The following is a 20,249-nucleotide window of genomic DNA, read 5'->3' as shown; positions in this document are numbered from 1 at the left end:
TTTTTAAATTAATTACTTTATCTTGCGAATATTCATGAAGCCGGGAGTGCTTAAGCAACTCCCTCTTACTATGCATAACACCGATAATTTCAAGCTTCATTTGTACTCGAGTTTCCGCGGCAGTCAACGGCCTACAAGTTGCACGCATATTTCACGTTTTCCGGTGAATTTATCCGAAGCACAGAGCAGTATCGATCGATGGGAAATTGAAAAATGCAGATCGCTTTCCCTCAACCTCGTGACGAGGAAGCCAATGCGAAGAACCGAGGTATCTTTGTTCATTGTACCGTGGGGGTGTTTTGCATCGCGAATACGTAATAGTTTCAGCCAACGTTACGTGCTCGAATCGCGAATACTGTTGTGTCACGTAACAGGCGAAAAAAGACGGAATATGTAATGCTGTATGTTTTTAATTAAAAATAACAGAAGACATCGGGGTTCCCCTATGTTTTCAACGCGTCGAAGGATCAGTTGATACGGTACTTTCGTATATACAGGGTGTTACGCATTTTTCCGTACACACTTCAGCAGTGTGTGTTCTACAAGTAAACCTAGGACTAAAATGTTATGTAACAATAAACTCATAAATGCTTTGTTAAGAAGTTATAACAAAAAAATATTTATAATAAAATATAATCAATTTTTTGCAAGCATTCGATATCGCGAGTTTCAAAATTTAGTTCAAAATTTTATGGTAACAAAAAGTTATCAACGAAGAAAGAATACTTCAGCATACAAAGTAAATGATAAAAACTAAACTCAGTTAAAAATATTTGCCTCGACTAGCAGTTGCTCTTTTTCAACAAAATTTTAGTAAATTTGTTTGTTTAGTAAACATCACATTTCATATTTCTGTCATAATTTCTTAACAAAGCATTTATGAATGTTTTGTTTCATAACACTTTAGTGTTATTTTTACTTGTAGAACACACTGTATTTAACAGACATCCAGACCGTAGTCCGTTTTCTCTTTAATTCTATTTGTTTCTTAGATTAAAAATTTTAAAAATTAATTGCGTTCGTTTATATTTTTTTAAATCACCACCTAATTTGTGATCCAAACATTTTACTAAAATTTCTATTAATACAATAATGTTAGACTACTGAAATATATTCGATATCTTTGGTTTGTATCTCCTCTGTTTACTTTTATTAATTGTTTGATATAGCACACGTTTAAAATAAACTTTTCGCCACAATGGAAGCTAGTTTGTTTGTACGCGCCTAAATCAGCTTTGAATATTTTCGGCGTGCTCGTCGACGTTTGTTTTTTCCTCGTCGCTCAAGTATAAATAATCTCGAGAAACAAACGCCGCTGAAGCGTTTCAGCTACGAAAAATCTCGCGCCCGGAGGTTCTATTTCTGTAATTTCGAATCGACGTGTTTGCGTTTTCGAAGCGGCGATTTCGCGTGAGCACGTTCCGAAACAAAAAGGTTGCTCACCGCGGGGAATCATTATTTTCGACTTTCATCCCCGATCGTTGCTGCACCACGCGTCGAACGTCGAACAGAGATCAGACGGAATGCTTTTTCCACGAATATTTCGTTTCGGTTTTCAATTTTCCTCGATTCGTAACTATGTTCTGACCTTTATCTCTAAACAACGTTAATTGGAAATTGCAGAAAATGCATTTCAAAATTATATATAATATGCAGGGTGTTCGGCCACCCCTGGGAACAATTTCAATGGGAGATTCTAGAGGCCAAAATAACACGAAAATCAAGAATATCAGTCTGTTAATCGAGGCTTCGTTAAAAAGTTATTAAAAAATTTCAAATCATTCTGAAAAAATTATTTTTGGTTGCGGGGCTCAATTACAATCATTTTTGGTGAATACACAAACCCTTGAAATCCTACCTACTTTCGAGAAAAAAATTCGAGTAGGTACTGAAATTTTTAAACGAAATTAAAAAGTTTCAAATCACACTGAAAAAATTATATTTAGTTACAGGGATCAATTACAAACATTTTTGGTGAATGGACGTACCCCGAAATCTTACTTATTTTCGAGAAAAAAATTCTTTACCGAAAATCCAATATGAGGCCAAGAATGCTTCCTTGAAATTTCATGCCAATCTTTAAAACGTTATAACTTGTGAACGGATTGAACGATTTCAATGTTTCAAAAAGCAAACAATGTGTATTTTAGTGGAGAATATGTAGAGATTATGAAAATGTTGGAAAAGTTGTTCCTTGACAGCGTAAAGTGAGAAAAACCCCCTAAAACTGATCCAATTTTCAATCGGCCATAACTACCGATTAGTAAATGTAATATTCCCTACAATAGTAAAGGAATCTCATTGAAATTTTTTTCTGAAGCAGAGCCCATGGGTAGCTACAAAAAAGTATTAGACAACTTTTCTGTAGAGCGTCAAACAAATTTATTAAAAATGAAAAACGAATTTTTAAGAAAAATTGACAGGGGGTGCTGAAATTTTTCGGCGAAAAACAAAATTTCAAATCATTCTGGAAAAATGATTTCCGGTTGCGGAGGTCAGTTACAATCATTTTTGGTCATTAGACATACACTTGAAATCCTACCCACTTTCGGGAAAAAAATTCGAGAATGTATGAAATCTTTCGACAAAATTAAAAAATTTCAAATTGTTCTGGAGAAATTATTTTCGGTTGCGGGGGTCAATTACAATAATTTTTGGTGAATAGACCTACCCCCGAAATCCTACCCACTCTCTAGAAAAAAATTCAGTACGGGCGGAACTTTAAACATTAATAACTTTTTAACAAAGCCTCGATCAACAAATTGGTATTCTTGATTTTCGTCTTATTTTAGTCCCTAGAATCTCCCATTAAAATTTTTCCCAGGGAACACCCTGTATTGTATATGTAGGATTTAATAAAAAGAATTGTATTTGGAATAAATGTACAAACAATATAATTATATAATATTAATACATCAAGCACCCAATCTGTTTACACAAATTGATAATTAGCAACACAAATTAATATTATAGAAGAATAGAAAGTCTGTTCTTCAGAACCATTCGTTTTCTTCTGTGTATTGTCTCGTTGTCCCTGGTAACCCATTCCTTCACGAGAAAAACACCTTCAACCCTCTTGTACATAAATTAACAAAACTACAGCGCGGCACAAATATTCAATACAAATCTCCTACGTATATAATTATTAAAAAAATACAAATCTATTGATATATGTATACTGAGAGTTCGATAATCTATACATATACATTTATGTATGGGTTTATCGAATATATAATTTATATATTAATAGATAATCCAGAATTGATATATAATGGATTTATAATCCATAGATTAATAAATATTTATATTGGATAGAAACGTCTACATTTGATCAGTTGCGTATATAATTATGAAATATATGAAATTTTGACAGATTTTAGCCACGATTGGAAATTGCTTTTATTTTTCCAGTAGTTACAAACGAGACGACTTTAATCATTTTTTCGATACTTCGATGTTTTAAAATACCAACATAAATATAAATATTCTAAATTAATGTTCACGATAAACAATAATAATAAAGGGCATCAAGGTTGGGGGCCAAAGCTAGCAAATCGAATAAATCTCTGGTTCTCTATGAGATTCGATTCATGTTTCTGAATTACCCGGAAATAATGCATTCGTTTCATGTTTTCGGTAAACACGAACACGCTGCGGTCCGGGGAATTTTAATAAAGCAACAACGACAAACACAATTCCCCATTGAAATTCGCGATAGAATTTACGGTGGGGCAAAAAGAGCATCAGAAATTCGTCGACGCGCGGGTGTAAAAGAACGCGGGCACTTTTATTTCAAGTTGGCGACACGCGGTCGCAGTTTCGGTCAGTTTGCACCCTGCGAACCGCCGAGCGAACTCGCGGACAATATCAGTGCTCGCGACGCGCCCCCGAACATTTTTGCCACGTTTACAAAACCGTGCCACGGGTTTTCGGTATAATATTGTCCTCCGCAGAATTTCCGACGTTTCGCCTACCCGCTCGGAATTTATTTCGAAACGCTGAATATCCCGCGGCGCGGCCAAACCTAACAATGCCTGTCGTGTTTCTCGTGCCGGTTAAAAGGAAATTTAATAATTTTTAATGTTCAACGTCCCCGGAGGATCTTTCTTCCTACATCACGTCCGTAAAAATAAAAAATACGGAATCAAGACGTTCCCAATTTGGTTGATACATCTACAAAGCGTATCATGAATATACCCACCCGTTTCTATTTCAATATTTTGACAGATTATTAAAGATTATTATGATGCGGCACTTTACAATAATGTATAATACTATTTAAGTAAATAAAACGAAGGAATTATAATATTTACGTGTATACAATTGAAATTATGTAAAAACCCAAAATACTAAATTTCAAGCGTTTCATTAATATACCAGACATTTTTATGTTTCCAGCAATTGGATTGTCTTCTCATTTATTTGCCTGTTATATGTTTTATTTGGGATCTTTAAGAGTCCAGTGTGTTAGTTAGGTAAACAAATATTGTAATATACAGGGTGTTCGGCCACCCTTGGGAAAAATTTTAATGGAAGATTCTAGAGGCCAAAATAAGACGAAAATCAAGGATACTAATTTGTTGATTGAGGCGTCGTTAAAAAGTTATAGAAACATTTCCGGCCACACAGTATATTTTCAGTAAAGAATTTTTTTCTCAAAAGTACGTAGGATTTCGAAGGTATGTGTATTCACCAAAAGTGATTGCAATTCACCCCCACAACCGAAAGTAATTTTTCCAGAATGATTTGAAATCTTTTTTTTTTCGCAGAAAAATTTCACATGTTCTCGAATTTTTTTCTAGAAAATGGATAGGATTTCGGTGGTATGTCTATTGACCAAAAATGAATGTAATTTGTCCCCCTAGCTAAAAATAATTTTTTCAGACCGAACTGAAATTTTTTTGTTCCGCAGAAAAATTTCAGTAACTTTCCTGTCGATTTGTCTTAAAAATTCGTTTTTGATTTTTAATAATTTTGTTTGACGCCCTACAGAAAAGTTGTCTAATACTTTTTTGTAGGTACCCATGAGCTCTACCTAAAAAAAAAGTTTCACTGAAATATATTCACTTTTGTAGAAGTTATGGCTGTTTGAAAATTGGACCATTTTTAAGGGGTTGTTTTCACTTTACGGGGTCAAGGAACAACTTTATCAATATTGTCACAATTTCTACATATTCTCTACTAAAATACGCGTTGTTTGACTTTTGAAACATTAAAATCCTTCAATCCATTCAGAAGTTATGATATTTTAAACATTTGCATTTTCATTCAATTGTACACATATACATAAATAATACACATTCAATTGTACACATACAATTACATGTGTATTGGCCATAAATGATTGTAATTGGCCTCTGCAATCAAAAATAATTTTTTTAGAACGATTAGTCAAAATTTAATTTTTGTGCAAAACAATGCAACAATTCATAGATCAACCCATACATTACACTGGTTTGCAGAAAATAATATCTCTCTTTTAAACTGGTCTGCACGATCCCCTGATGTCAACCCTATTGAAAATTTGGGGGGAATTGTAGTTAGGCCGATTTTTTGTAATTATCAAAAATTTGCGAATGTACAAGAATTAAAATTTGCGATTATTGAATCCTGGAATGATATATAATAGATAAAAATATTATAAAAAACCTTATTGTAAGTATGCAAAATCGAATTTTCGTTATAATGCGTAATAGTGGAAACGTTATAAAATATTAAATTTTTGTTTTCATACATAAGATTTCAAATAAAATTAGTTTTGTTTACAATTGGTATATTTATAAAACGCAGATTAAACAGTATTTTCGTCATTTAATATTCATTTTTATAGTACTATCTAGGAATAGGAAGTACTATTATATCTTAATTTATTTCCAAAAGATTAAATTCCTAACATTTTAAGGGGTCAGTATACTTATGATACCCACTGTAGTACACGATCGATAAAGTATCAAAAACAATTACATTTTCGGTTATATCTTCGTCAAATTTTATTCATAATTGAATTCGACCTATGAATACCTATATAAATTCAGATACGTCAAAGCAGCGCGGAAATTAAAAATTAAAATTAAATTATAATTTAATTTGTTAAGGTTCTATTTTTACGAAGGTGGATACGAAAGTTAAATCTGGAGCAATGCGATTATAAAGCGCACCGTCTACGTTTTGTCATCGATTTTATTCATGGAAAGCCTGGTATAACGTCGAACAATTTTAGTTCTCGACATTTCATTAAAATTTAACCGAATCTCTTATTTTCAAATAAATCATTCGTAATTTTGGTCGGCCGTTGCCGATGCAAACGTTCGAATATAAACGCGATGCTTCGGGAATAGAACTTTCCGTTCGCAATCGCGTCGTTGCATTTCGTACGAGCGTCAGGGGCGAAGAAAAACAGAGGAAAAGAAAGGGAGATTTCGCCTTCGTTGGCACTTGGTCTCGTCGAAACGGAAGGCTCCATGGCGCTGGTTGTCCTTTTCGCGGGCAGAAGTTCAAACAGAACGGCTAACTTTTTCGATAGCCGGGGATCGTTACACTTTCAAATACCGTGGAGCGTTCCGTGTGATCCGCGCGTGGGCGCCAGCGGCCCTCGTCAAAGTAAAGTCCGGAATCCGGACACGGAATGTATGCAGTAGCCCAGAAAAAAGTTTCGGGCGCCGGGTTAGCTCGCGCTGGATTAGAGCTACGTCCCGGGCCGAATTTATCCGCGGGTTAGAGCGTAAAACCGGGCAACGCGACCTCCCGGAGGCTCGAAACTATGAAATCGTATTACCCGATGAATATGCAGCGCGATTTTGCGGTCGAAAGTTTTCGGGCTAGTTGTAACTCGCGGAGTGGCGACGGAACCGGGAACCAGAATCTCCAGACGTATTCTAATTAGTACAAAAACCCAGCCGGTCGAGAAGGGCGGCAAGGCGTGTGGGTGGTAGCCAAAGCGTGAGGGTGGAGACGGGGGGTGTACACAGACCGCGGCTGTTCCTAAATCACACTCGACCGAAATCTGCGTTCGGCGGTTTAATTGGTTCGCTCGCGGCCGCGAGAAAGTGCGGCAAGAAATCACGGCTGAGCTGGGAATTAATTAGGCATCGAGCACGGATAACGTGTAAATCAAATTTAATTGGACAATTCCATTTGCAGATCGAGCAGTTTTGAATTCGCCCGGTGGCAAGAACCGGTATCCTCTCGGGAAGATGTAATTGGTTTTCTTCAACATCGTTTCGATCGGGTTCGAACCTTTCTGTCTTCTTTTTCGACAACTACTCGATTTTACCCGACGTGTCTCCTTTATCCCCCCCTTCGGGGTTTTCTGCGACAAGCTACGCCCTGGAAAATTACGTCATCGATATCTATAGATAGCACGATTAGGATCGACGCCGATCGGTGCCTTAAGCGCTCTTTAACACTAAACCTACCGGCACTTCGTATATGTATACCCATTCCTATTAAGACTGATCAAATGACGTTCTTTTTCTCTTTTACTAATTGTTGCATTATATGTATAGAAAGTTGTGTTTTGAAGTTTATTCGTAAGATATCCGTCTCTTTTATGTCGCATATTTTCTCTTGAAGCATTGAATTCTACGAACCTGTACAAAAATATTCAATACTTTTACTCTAAACGTTCGTTGGTATTTTAATAGTACTAGGAAATTAGTAATTTTCATTGGATAGAAAATAAAACGCTCTTGAAAACAAATTTTCTTTCAAGTCGATACCGTAATTAATGCCAGAGAAAACAATTATTTACGAAAAAATGGCATAGTAATTATGCAAACACCCTGTATATTTCCAATTAAATAAACAATTATGATCCACTTTTATCGCACACCAGTCGTATAATCAATAGGAATTGTTGAAACTTTTTTAGATATATAGCGTCAAAGTAAATTTCAAAATGAACATAGAAGATAGCAAAAATGATAGTAGCTGGTATAGTCGTTGGATAGAGGATGAAATGCCCTTTAAAACGAGCGTTCGAACGAGTTGATAGCTCAATTAATTCCGGAGATATAGCGATTTTAGTTTCAAGTCGATGCGGTGGCTAGTTCCGGAGATATAAGGGTCCAAAGTGGTTGTTTACTTTTTTACTACGGACTTGTCAAGGTCGTTGACCGCTCGTACTCGTAGTAACTAGGTCGCTGGGCCACGATAGTGACGCGTCACGTACGAAACAGAGAGGTCCAGCGCGACGCGTCAGACGGAGACAGAGATAGTCGAATTAAAAAAATTACTATTTACATAAATTGCAGTATCTCGAAAACGGAAAGTCGAATCGACATAATTCAAAAGCCATTTTAAAGGGAAAGGTTGACCGCTTCCAATGATGGCTTAATAATGCATAAAACACTAATAGTTTCGGAACTGCACGCGTCTAAAGTTTAACTATCTTTAATACGCGTTGTTAGACTGTTTTAAGACAGTGGAAACTGAAGATTCTCTCTTTTCGTCTTTGCTATACAATGTATTTCCTATTTACATAGGAAGCTAACCAGAATTTGGTACCGAATTTTGTTCAGTTTTTTAGAACAAAATATAAATCATTCAACCGGTCAGATGACCAGTCGTAGGCAAGACAGACTATATATTTTTCTCAGAATACAATCAATAAAGATAGAAGTGAATATTGTAAAATTCATTGTACGTATACTATAAGAAAAGTCGTGAAGTTAAATGGCGCTAAAATAATATTGCGTGTTAGAAATTCTAAACAAAATTTAAAAAATGGTCATTTGACCGGGAAAAACGAGGTTCATACTAATGTATTTATCTTATATAAATTCTTTTTTTTTTTTATTTTTAAAAACCTCAGATAAAGTTCATATACATCGTATACAGTGGTATGTATGTTTACATGTACATTATATCCCCTTAAAGGAATGAAATACTTTCAATTATATTTCAATGGCAGTAGCAGACTTTGGTACTATTGGGGTAAACACAGAAGAGAATTTATTGTCACAATAAACCGTATTAGGCCTGGGCACTATAATCTTATATGTATAAATTGAATTGTCTTATGAAAATGAATATTCATAAATTTTGCTTCTTATTTAAAAAATATGATTTCATACTAGTGTATTTATCTTATATAAATTGAATTATCTTATGAAAATGACTATTCATAAATTTTGCTTCTCATTTGAAAAGTATAAGGTTTGATTTTTACTAGAATTGTATAAAAAAAATGCACCTAAGGAATCAGTGAAAATGAAGGTTAATGGTTTCTTACTACCGAAACAAAAAGGTGAAAGAACAGCAAATATATCATATTATACATGCAAGTATATATAAAAATAGTTCAAAGAATCTCATAAAAGAGAATACGAATCCTCTCTTCTCGTATTGCATATCGTAGATCCCGAACGAAGAAATAAAACTATGAAACAACTTCTGCGCGGCACGCTGACATAAAATCGTTGTTTCGTCGTACCTAAAGAAGCAAATGGAAAGGAAAAAAGTAAGAACGAGAGAGGAAGCTACGAAACACTAACTGGAAAAATTGATTTATTTCCTATAGTTTGAGATACACTTCGGGTACATGGAACTACGAGGACGAAATTAGATTTCACGGTAGAGGGAATTTCTGGGTCGCGGAAAGGTATCGGAATAAATTTTCAAGTAATTTATTGATACTTCGCCGGGACATTGTAGTGGAAGAGGCAGAGAGACGCGGTAGGGGGAGGACCGAAGTAAGTAATATAAGGATATTAAGATGATAGAGGTAAGGTATAGCAAGATAAGCGAGAAAAACGAAAAAAGAATGCGGAGAAGCCGGGGGTCCACGAGTTGTAGGCTGCCAGAAACAAAATACGATCTTGGATAATGCATCGTAACGAGATCAGCCGTGGCCGTTGCTCTTGTGGAAAAGTGGATCCACGAACTAGCCTCAGCGCTGATAAGATTTACCTTCCCGTGGCTCGATCATCCGAAATTATCAAAGGAAAGGAAATTTCTGGGTCGACCATGAGATGCCGTAAAAAGATAACGTGAAACGCTCGGATACTCGCAGACGCGAGAAAAGGCGCGAGAAGGGGTGGGGCTGGATAGCTTGTTCAAGGATTTTCGCTCGACAGTATACAGCTGCAGTTCTTGTCCTGAACCCCCGTCACCCTCTTCTTCGCGATTTCAAGCCTTCCACCTTGCCACTCGTTGTTTCATACGCTGGATCTTTTCACGCTCGCCTCGAGCGATTCGCGCAAGGAAATCCGGAATTTCCAGTCAGGGTGAGCGACTTTTGATTTTTGACTGCTCAAGAAATATTTCCCTAATTGCGTTCGCGAGCGCTGGATCGTCTATAGAATCTCTGAGAATGCTATACTATGTATGGGACAGATTCTTAACAATCTGTAGATTTCATTCCGAAATCGCATTTTTCAATTTATATTCTGTTTAGAGTTGCCAGTAGTAGTTGACATAAATATTTAAGAATCTCAATTTTATTATTTTGCGTCTGCAAAGTTTACGATCATGAGTGGCTGTCTTTATTGATATGATTAATTTTACAAACACGTTTAATATTTGTTAAGAATAACTGAAAGTCGATAAGGTAGTATCTATGTTAATATGTACGCAGGTAAACAGATGCGTAACATCTATTGTCTTGAGACAAATGTGTCCACTATCGATGTATGTACATATGTATATAAATATGGACTGCGCTGTGAGGATTGTTCCAGAAGAAAAGTGTGAGCCGTTGTCGAAGTGATAAAGTAATCTGTAACAATCTGTTAGTCATCTAAAATAACACTCTAATATAAAATTAACAATATCAATATCATTAGAAACTGAAACTTGAATCTCAAAGAAATAGTTTGCATGGATTCAAATGGACCTAGAGTCCACTGTGCGAGAATTAAAGCACACGTTATTCAAATATTGTAATATTTATTCAAATGCCTCTATTAAAACAAGTGACATTATTTAAATATTTATGTCAAGTCGTTTGACACAATTAATTACGTCGTGGGGTCATGTGGCAGAGTGATTTATGGTGTAATATCATCCCCCTCCCCCCCCCCACTCTCCTATTCTCTACGTCACTACGTTTCAGGCGCGAATGCTTCCGATTGGTTGAGTAGGAACCAACTTCGTTTTTCCAATCGGAAGCCTTTGTGCCCGCGACGCCGAAACAATGCGCCGAAACGTGCGCCATCCAAACATTCCATTGTCCCTCGAAATTTTGCGTATCTCAGTCACGTTTCAGTCTTTCGTTTAAATTTCTAGTGCTCGCACGCGTATCGAGTTCTCCGACGCTTTGCCGTTTCTTGGCATAAACATAAAATATTTCCAAATCTGAATTGAAACTAGTCGATAATTGCAATAATTTTTCAGTGATAATTTAAAACACTACTGTTAAATTATTCCTAATAGAGTAAATGTCCTATACGTATTCCAATGTCGAAGTTCCTCGTTTAAAATAAAATAATACATGCGTGTTTTATATTATTAAGGTGAATTTACTGTACGCGATTCTAGAATTGTGGAAATTGGCCTCACGGTTACTATTTTTTTTTTCTTCTGTATGGCTTCCTCATTACTCATGTGTTTGTTTGGCGCTCTTTGATAAATCTTCTTGTGTAGTGTATTTTTCTGATTTTCCACGTAGCGTTTTAACATATAGAATGTTCGACCACCCTGGGAAAAATTTTAATGGGAGATTCTGGAGACCAAAATAAGACGAAAATCAAGAATACCAATTTGTTGATTAAAACTTCGTTAAAAAGTTATTAATCTTTAAAGTTCCGCCTGTAGAACGACAATCAGCGAACAGCTGCGTACGCTTGATAGTGGTTCTCACTCACAAAACTGTAAGGCTGTCGATACGTCAGTAAGTAGAGTTTCTCATGCTGAGTGAGAACCACTATCCCGTGCACGCAGCTGTTCGCAGACTACCATTCTACAGGCGGAATTTTAAACGTTAATAACTTTTTAACGAAGCCTCATTCAACAAATTGGTATTCTTGATATTCGTCTTATTTTGGCCTCTAAAATGTACTATTAAAATTTTTCCCAGTTGTGACCATTCACCCTTCATATCGAATCTTATAGTAGTTATTTTAAAGTGTTTAATCTGTAAATCAGTTTAACTTGTTCACTGCCAGATCAAAACCATATAATATTCTACAAAAGTAAAATTTTGATTTTAGACCATTGTAATCTACATAAGTTACAATTTATTTCAGTACTTATTTTCGTAACCTTGTTAAAATACACAAATTCCATCCAATTTCCCTCAACATCTTAACTCGAGAATTAATTTATCTAGTATCCAGGAAATTCAGCTTAGGAATCGTAGGACTCCTCCGGATCCAACAATCCAAAGATTAACCTTTTGAAGTGTCTTCGTATACGTGTAAGAGCAGCATTATAATATATCGTGGAAAATTGCACGTGTATTGGTTCGACTGGTGAACGTGTTAGTACGAATTGGCAATAGATATTTAGTCTCGATGCGTCATATTCGAAGTTCGTTTTCGCAGATACGGTCGTTACGTGTTCGCCTGTCGCGGAGCGCGAACTATGTCTCGGAAATTAGATTCCAAGTGACGGTTTGATCTTGTTTTGTCACAGAGGTTGCAGTGGTCCAGCACGGGGGCACATCGTGAACTTTGTTATCTGAAAGGACGCAGCGAGGACGAGTGTCAAAATTACGTACGAGTATTCGGCAGACAAGGGCCTGATCAATTTCTCGTTTGCGGAACGAACGCGTACAAGCCGCAGTGCAGACAATTCACCATCAAGGTAAGCGCTTTAGATTCTTTTTAACCACCGGGTACACCAAGGCTGTTCGATAAGTAGCCCTTTGTCCCGAGCCGCGTGGTTACAGTCACTTCATTATTTGGGTGACACGGTATCTGCGAACCTATCGCTTCACAAATTGCTGCTCTTTGTTGCTTTGCAACCCTTTGAGCATAAAGCACCGCTACGGAGAACGGTCCGTGTGACCGGAACTTTTTACCCCGTCAAACATAAGGTGTATCGATTAATTACGCAATGTCAAACCCAGTGTACGATTTTCATAACGTTTATTTTAACATTTAATTAACTGGACCATGCCGAGGTAGGCATAAAAAGGCCAACGAACGTCATTAACAGTTAAAATAGAGTTAAATTCAATATCATTTTGGCGATATTTTCGAGATTTTATTTTTCTATCTTTATCTTATTATTACGTAAAGGAAGAATAAAATATTGCAAAATGATATCTAAGAAAATCTTTATCAGTTTTAATTTTTATTTAAAAATTAAAAATCCTACATTTTTAGAATTTTTTGTTAATATTTTACATTGATCATAAAACTGATAAAGATTTTCTTAAATATCATTTTGCGATATTTTCGAGATTTTATTTTTCCTGATTATTTTATATCTATTATAAAAGTTTATATAGAAAAATGTATATTATCTAATATAAATTTATATCTATTATAAAACTGATAAAGATTTTCTTAAATTTCCTTTTTGCGATATTTTCGAGATTTCTCCTTTACGTAAGAATAAATATAAAACTGGTAAAGATTTTTTTATTACCGTTAAATTGTCTATATCTGATTTTACTTCGTGAAATAAAATGCTTATAATTTCATGATTCTTCCTTTAAATGTACAATTTAAAGCAGCTCGATATTTACATAATACTCGCCGTAACATGTTGCCCGATCTAAAATAAAAATTTCGCGACGCGAAAGTCGGGAACCAACGGTCCTGCTGTCATTCACGATGCTCGAAATAATTAATCAGGTTGCTGTAGCAACTCGTAGCCAGCGAAACAGTGGCTGTTGTTCGAAAATCTTTTGTCGGTGCATGGATACTTAATAAGCGCATGTTTCAACTAAAGCGTACGAGAATTTGACTTTGCGGGGCCGCCATTTCGCTTGTTTATTTAATAACCGCGCGGCTCTGTCGCGCGAAACTAAACAGCCGAGGAAAGGATACAGGTTTAGAAACAGTAATCGGTACAAAGCAGAGGGCAAACTTCACAGTAAATAACATAGAGAAACGTAGAATTTGCGGCTGATTTATTGCTCGATGCTAAATATTGGTGCAACTAACAGGACGTGTAATACGATTAAACCACGATAGTAATAAGCGAGAACGATACGAGAACTATAATCGGGTTCTCGTCAGTTGCGTCTAATGCTATTACGGAATGTTTTATCGGTTCACATAACAGGGATGAAATTGTTCGAAAACCGATTCGACGGGTATTAGCTTAATGAACCGTAGACTGCAACATTTCCAGCACGCTTCCGCGATATATATATCAAAATTATCAACACGAAAACAGTAATCGTTGTTTGTTGAATATTTATTTGCTAAATAGATGACAGAGTTTCGACCTAAGTATGTATCTAATTAATGTAGTTTTACAAAACGAAAATGCTGTTCTTAGCTTGACGGTTTTCTGCTAACTGAGCTTAAGGCTCGAAAAATAAAAATGAGACGCTCAGGGGGTGTGATAAACGAGTGTCCTTCCAGGTAGTATAGTCCGGGTCATAATATAGCGAGGTCGTAAACTAAACTCTTGAGGGTTAGGACCGATTCCTGCTGCGGCACTTGGGGCCGTACATGACATCTTGCTTGAGGGTGCCTTTCTGAATGCCTTTCTATGTCTGTAACTGCACTATCTTTTTTCATTTTCTACATGCATATATTATAAGCAGGTAAATTAAGATATTAAAGACTTGAGTAAGACCTTTACCTGTTACGATACCTCTAAAAATAGCTTTCTAAAAATGGCGACACTAGATAAAACATTTCTTCGTACGGCCCTGACTATGGTCTAAGGCCCTCAGCTGCTCCTATTTCTGCCAATTCACTTGTTTCGAGAGCTGAAACGTGTAAACTTTGACACCTACTCGAGTTTACGACCTCGCTATATTGTGGCCCGTACTATACTGACCTTTGCAAGGGAGGGGACGCAGCACCAATGGATACAAATTTCATTAAAAATGCATGCAATGCTTATTCTCAACATTGTTCCAAAATTTTTATTACACTCACATTATTTCAAATTTTTATTTTTTTTTAACAAAATACACCTTGGTTTTGATTGGGAGTTTTGTGCAAAAATGTGCTAATACATTTCGATAATTTTTTGAGTGTGAATTGTATTGATTGGTAAATTTCATACACAATGATTTTCCCTTACGAAACTTTCGCAAACAGCCGCGAGTAATCGTCGTGGAATTAACGGTCTCGGGACAGACTCCGCGCTTTTGACGAAGGGTTTCGTAAGCTGTAAACTTTATAACTTTTGAAGCCGTGGCTGCAGTCACATAAGAGATCGCTGGTTATAAGCTGTGACGCTCGAAAACTATTTTCGTCAGCTGTTATCGTGAAACGGTTAAAATAGTTGGTGATATTTCACACAGCAACGGGGCCGGTGTTCGTAAATTATTGCTAATATCATTTTTCGGATTTCTCTCGTTTAATGGAACTTTTAACACGTTCGTTGCTCGCTACGTTCACTACCAAGGGAAAGTTTCCGACCGCTCGGATAAATGTCTCGGTAATCGGACGCTTAAAGAGAAATTCAATCGTCGTTGTCACGAAACTTCATTAAAGATTTGTTATTTTTACGAGGGGGAAAGTTATGCTTTCTAGTCGTTTTGATTGTCTTCTATGGAGGGTGTCTGGTTGCGTGTGGGAAGTATAGATTCTACCTAGCAAGAAAAATAGCTCGTTCTGCGTTGGAACAATATTTTTTGCTTAAAACATACGTAAAACGGTATCGAATATTCTCTGTTTCTCTACAAAATTTGTGACCCGTAAGATCAGACTACTTTGTAAAGAATATTTTGTATTGCATTATGTTCAACTTTGTTTTATTTCATTATTTTCTTTCTTATTTTCTATTGTGTACTTTTATTTTCAGTTTCTTAGTATTAACAAGGTAAGATTAATAACAGGTAAACATAATATGCCTTTGTTTTCTTAACATCTGCAAGTTTGATATGATAAAAACTTGTTGCATACAACACAATTGTAAGTTTATAGTTTTGTCCCAACATATGCATGGATACAAAACTCCGTGATTAAGTTCGCTGAAAGCCACAGAAATGTCGATAGCCAAAGTCGGAGGAGGACTCCTTTCTTCGTTTTTAATGAAATTTATCGGGCTATACGGGGCGCCGTGTTAATATTATTTGTTGCGTCGAATTTCTCGCTCCGTAGCATCCGGGGTATCCGTTAAGACCAAAGTCCCTTTAGATTTTCAAAAGAAACTTTCAAACACGGAGTTTCGAAGAAGCACAGAGAACGCGTTCGGAAAAAGCACGCTTCGGCTCGTAATACACCTTTCCTCTCGCGTTTACTCCAACGGATCGTTCCCTCCTTTTTTCTCTTTGTGCTCGCTTGGCAAAGCTGTGCAGCCCCGCCGCTCGAAGGCACTATTTTTAATCAGGGAAAAAAATAAAAGGGAAATTAACGTTGATTTCGCCGATGGGCGGAACAACTTGTAGCGAACCGTCTTCCTTGCCTCCCCCTTCTTTTAAATCTATCGGCCATACGTGTTGTACGGTCTCTTTCGAGCACCTGAAAACTTTGCACGCAAAACTATGGGAACACGTTTCACCCAAATAACTTCTGAACGCAAAATCGTTCAAGAAATTTCGTCTTAATGCATTTTATTATTTAAAGATGATACCACTTGTTGATTTTTGTGGGATGTATTTGTAATGTTCTGAATAACTGAAAGTATCAATTTTGAAACAGATACATACAAGTGTCGCTGGGCTCAGATAAGAAACTCGAATCGTCGCATACACGATGTGTTCGGCCAACCCTGGGAAAAATTTTAACAAAAGATTCTAGAGGCCAAAATAAGACGAAAATCAAGAATACCAATTTGTTGATTGAGGCTTCGTTAAAAAATTATTAACGTTTTAAGCTCCGTTCATACTGAATTTTTTTCTCGAAAATGCGCAGGATTTCGGGAGTATGCCTATTCACCAAAAATGGTTATAATTGACGCCTGCAACTGAAAATAATTTTTTTAGAACGATTTGAAAAATTTTTCTTTCGTCGAAAAATTTCAGCACCTATTCGAATTTTTATCTCGATAGTGTGTAGGAATTCGAGAGTATGTCTATTCACCAAAAATGCTTCTAATTGACCCCCACAACCAAAAATAATTTTTTCAGAATGATTTGAAATTTTTTAAATTAATTTTTTTATTACTTTTTAAAGAAGCCTCAGCCAAGAAATTGATATTCTTGATTTTCGTGTTATTTTGGAGTACGGTATTATTTTCGAAAACTATTCTAATTAGAAAAAAATGAAGAAGAAGAAAGTTTTACAGTTTCGTATATATATAAATTTTACATATTTACATTATTTTTCGAGAGATGTTCTTCGATTTTTTAAATGGAATGGAATATACTTTTTTGTTGTCTGAGAGGTTATTGTAGTTTCTTGGAAAATAATATAAATATGCAAAATTGATGTACATTGTTCTATTAGTCATAAGAAACTGTAAAAATTTTTTGTAATTAATGGTTTTCGAAAAATTTGTTGGCTAGTAATAGCGTACCTTATACATATACCTACGCTTTTCTCATCTGAGCCAAATGTTTATGCATTTATGGGAAATTTTAATTCTAAAAAAACTACGTAATGCACTTAATATGCAAATATATAAGAAATACTTGAAGTAAAATACGAATTATTATATTTAGAGGTTGAATCAACCCCCTATAAAGCTTCCATTTCATTAATTCTATTAATAAAAATATGGATGTTCATAAAGACCCGCTGTCTATTTATATGTATCGGTTTCTAAAATTGATATTTTTACTTACTTAGAACATTATAAATACATCCCACAAAAATCAACAAGTGGTATCATCTTGAAATAATAAAATGCATTAAAATTAAATTTCTTGGACGATTTTGCGTTCAGAAGTTATTTGGTCTAATTATTACACAAAGTTTTACGAAGCACAATTTGTAATTACCATTTTTTAAATGAAAGGGTATATTTCTAATGACCCTTTTTTTAAATTTTATTTCTCACAAAATGGGTATTTTATTCTCAACTTAATATAAATTTCAGATTTCTCAGAAATTTCTGTGAATGTCGAGAAATTTCTTGGATGATTTTAAATTCTTTTCTTTTGCATTTTTTCTACTTGCAATTATTTTCGAGAAGGTCAGTGGCTAGCGTAAATTTAGCATCAAAACATGAATGAAAATACCACGTACCGTAAAGTCAGGTTTGGGAATCTCAACAAATACGTAAAATAGTAACGTTATCGCAACCAGCTTTCCACCATGTTCGTGGCTCGGCTCGTTACGTCCATCATGGCCCAATAAATTGGTCGATTTAGAAATGGAGGAGTCGTTTGGGGGTGAATCGAGCCTCTATTCTCGGGCCTCGGGGTTGTCGCAAAATTATAGCCGGCCATAATAGCCGCGAAATATGCGTCAAAGCGCCGGTCGTACGGTCTTGTTCCTTTTAAAATGTCACTTAGCGAGGTCCTAGCTCTGCACACGGACGAACACGCGCGCGTACGCGAAGGCAAGAAGCGTCGCGGAAGAAAAGAAAGAGAGACGATGATACTGCCGGCTGATAAATCACGAGTTCATGCCGCTTTTCGTCTTCTCCTTTTGCTCGCCCGTTCTCCACCCTTGCTGGCATGACGGCGGCGTTTCTACGACGTGCCATTATTAAGACGCTGGGCACCGCGACGCCTCGTCCCCTCCACCCATCCTTTGCCGCCGCGGCCCGTTTTCCGTTTCAGTCGCCGACCCGTTGTCGCGCGTTCGACGATCGCATAAAGAAGTTATCATGGCGTTGCGATTTATTTACAGGAAAGTTTACGCTTTCGTTCCTTTCGAGCGCCCGATGAAAATAGGCAAGTTTCTTTCCAACCGAGTTCTCGATACTCCGCGAGGAGTAACGAGAAACTAACAAGGGAAATTTTCAAAATTCCACGTTACTCGAGTGGGTAATTTATCCGCGACGCGGAACCATTTGTCGCTCGCGTGGAACTTTAAAAACAATGATTTTTTTTTTAATTCATGTTTTACGTCGCATCGACCATTAGCGACGACTTGGTGCTGGGTTCTCTTCTGTTGGTAATTACATTTTTAAACTAAACTTTGTCTTTATTTGAAACACTTGCTGCCAGAATGAAGAAAGGTCAGTGACTAAAAATTCGTCACGTATCCACAGACTCAATTGGTCCTATTCATTGTCTAAAAAGCCAAGAAACACGGCTGCACACTCTTGATTTGTGCCTCGAGAATTGAAAATAATATTAAATGAAAGAAAACTTTCTCTTTTCGAAAGAGACAAACCAACATCTTCTTTTGGTGTGGTTATATTTTGTGGTAGATGTTGGTTTCTTTTAGATATTTCAGGGTATTTTCTGTACGTTTCTGTGACATCAAGGCTATAGGTGATGTTATTTTGTATTTTTGTCTTTGGACGTTGTCTCTTCTGTATTCATATAATAGATGGTTGGTCGTTATGATTTTGTTGGTGGTTCGATGTTTTTCATTAGATACTCGCATGTAAGTTTGCAGTGCCCTGTTCGTAGCTTTGTCATGATTATTCGGTCTTTCCTCTTCACATTATTGATGGGTAATGGTTGATAAAAATCTTGCGTTATTTTGTGCATTTTTATTTTTTTGGACGAGATCCATAATGTGTTCCATTCTTGTTTTGTGGCGTGATTTATTGCAAGAGCAAGATCTTAATATGGGATCCGTCTTGGGATTCCATTTGATGATAGCAGTGTTGCTTCTTTGACTGCAATGTCAGCTTCCTCGTTGCCCTTGATTACCTGATGGGATGGAAACCAAGCAATCGTTATACGTTTGCCGTTGCTGATAAAGGCTGTGTATAGGTGTTGAATGTTTAATACTGATTTTTCGAAGATCGAAATACAGTAAAACCTCGTTTATCCCAACACGTCGGGGAACAAGGCAGTTCAGATAACCTAGGTGGATAATAGAGGTTCAGTGCTTATTCTTCCCACAGTGTTTTTAGTCATTCGGATAATCGGTGCTGACGGTCGGATAACTGAGGTTCGAATCTTACAAATTGAATTGCCTCTTGAGCTTAAAAGAATTTGCATGTTCAAAGATTGTGAATACGTAAAAACTAATTACATTTATTGTTGTTAATTATTTTCCTTAATAGATTTATTATTTTTCTTAATATAAACGATTTTCATAATTTTTAGTATTATTATTAAGGGTTAATTATTATAAATGTTATTATTATTTTCCTGTTCTTAA

General features: G+C 36.2%; 1 protein-coding gene across 2 annotated transcripts in view; it reads left to right on the top strand.

The window, feature by feature from the left end:
* LOC122400385 (semaphorin-1A-like) overlaps window positions 1-20,249 on the top strand; it is a 502,715-nt gene that overhangs the window by 287,616 nt on the left and 194,850 nt on the right. For both annotated transcript variants that reach the window (XM_043401831.1, XM_043401830.1), the window contains exon 5: window positions 12,574-12,744. In XM_043401831.1, the coding sequence (XP_043257766.1) occupies window positions 12,574-12,744 (171 nt within the window). The remainder of the gene's footprint in view (window positions 1-12,573; window positions 12,745-20,249) is intronic.

This window comes from Colletes gigas, unplaced genomic scaffold, assembly GCF_013123115.1.
Source record: "Colletes gigas isolate AHSC1104 unplaced genomic scaffold, ASM1312311v1 Colletes_gigas_Sc00017, whole genome shotgun sequence".
Taxonomy (NCBI): domain Eukaryota; kingdom Metazoa; phylum Arthropoda; class Insecta; order Hymenoptera; family Colletidae; genus Colletes; species Colletes gigas.
This window is presented reverse-complemented; position numbering and strand designations above follow the sequence as displayed.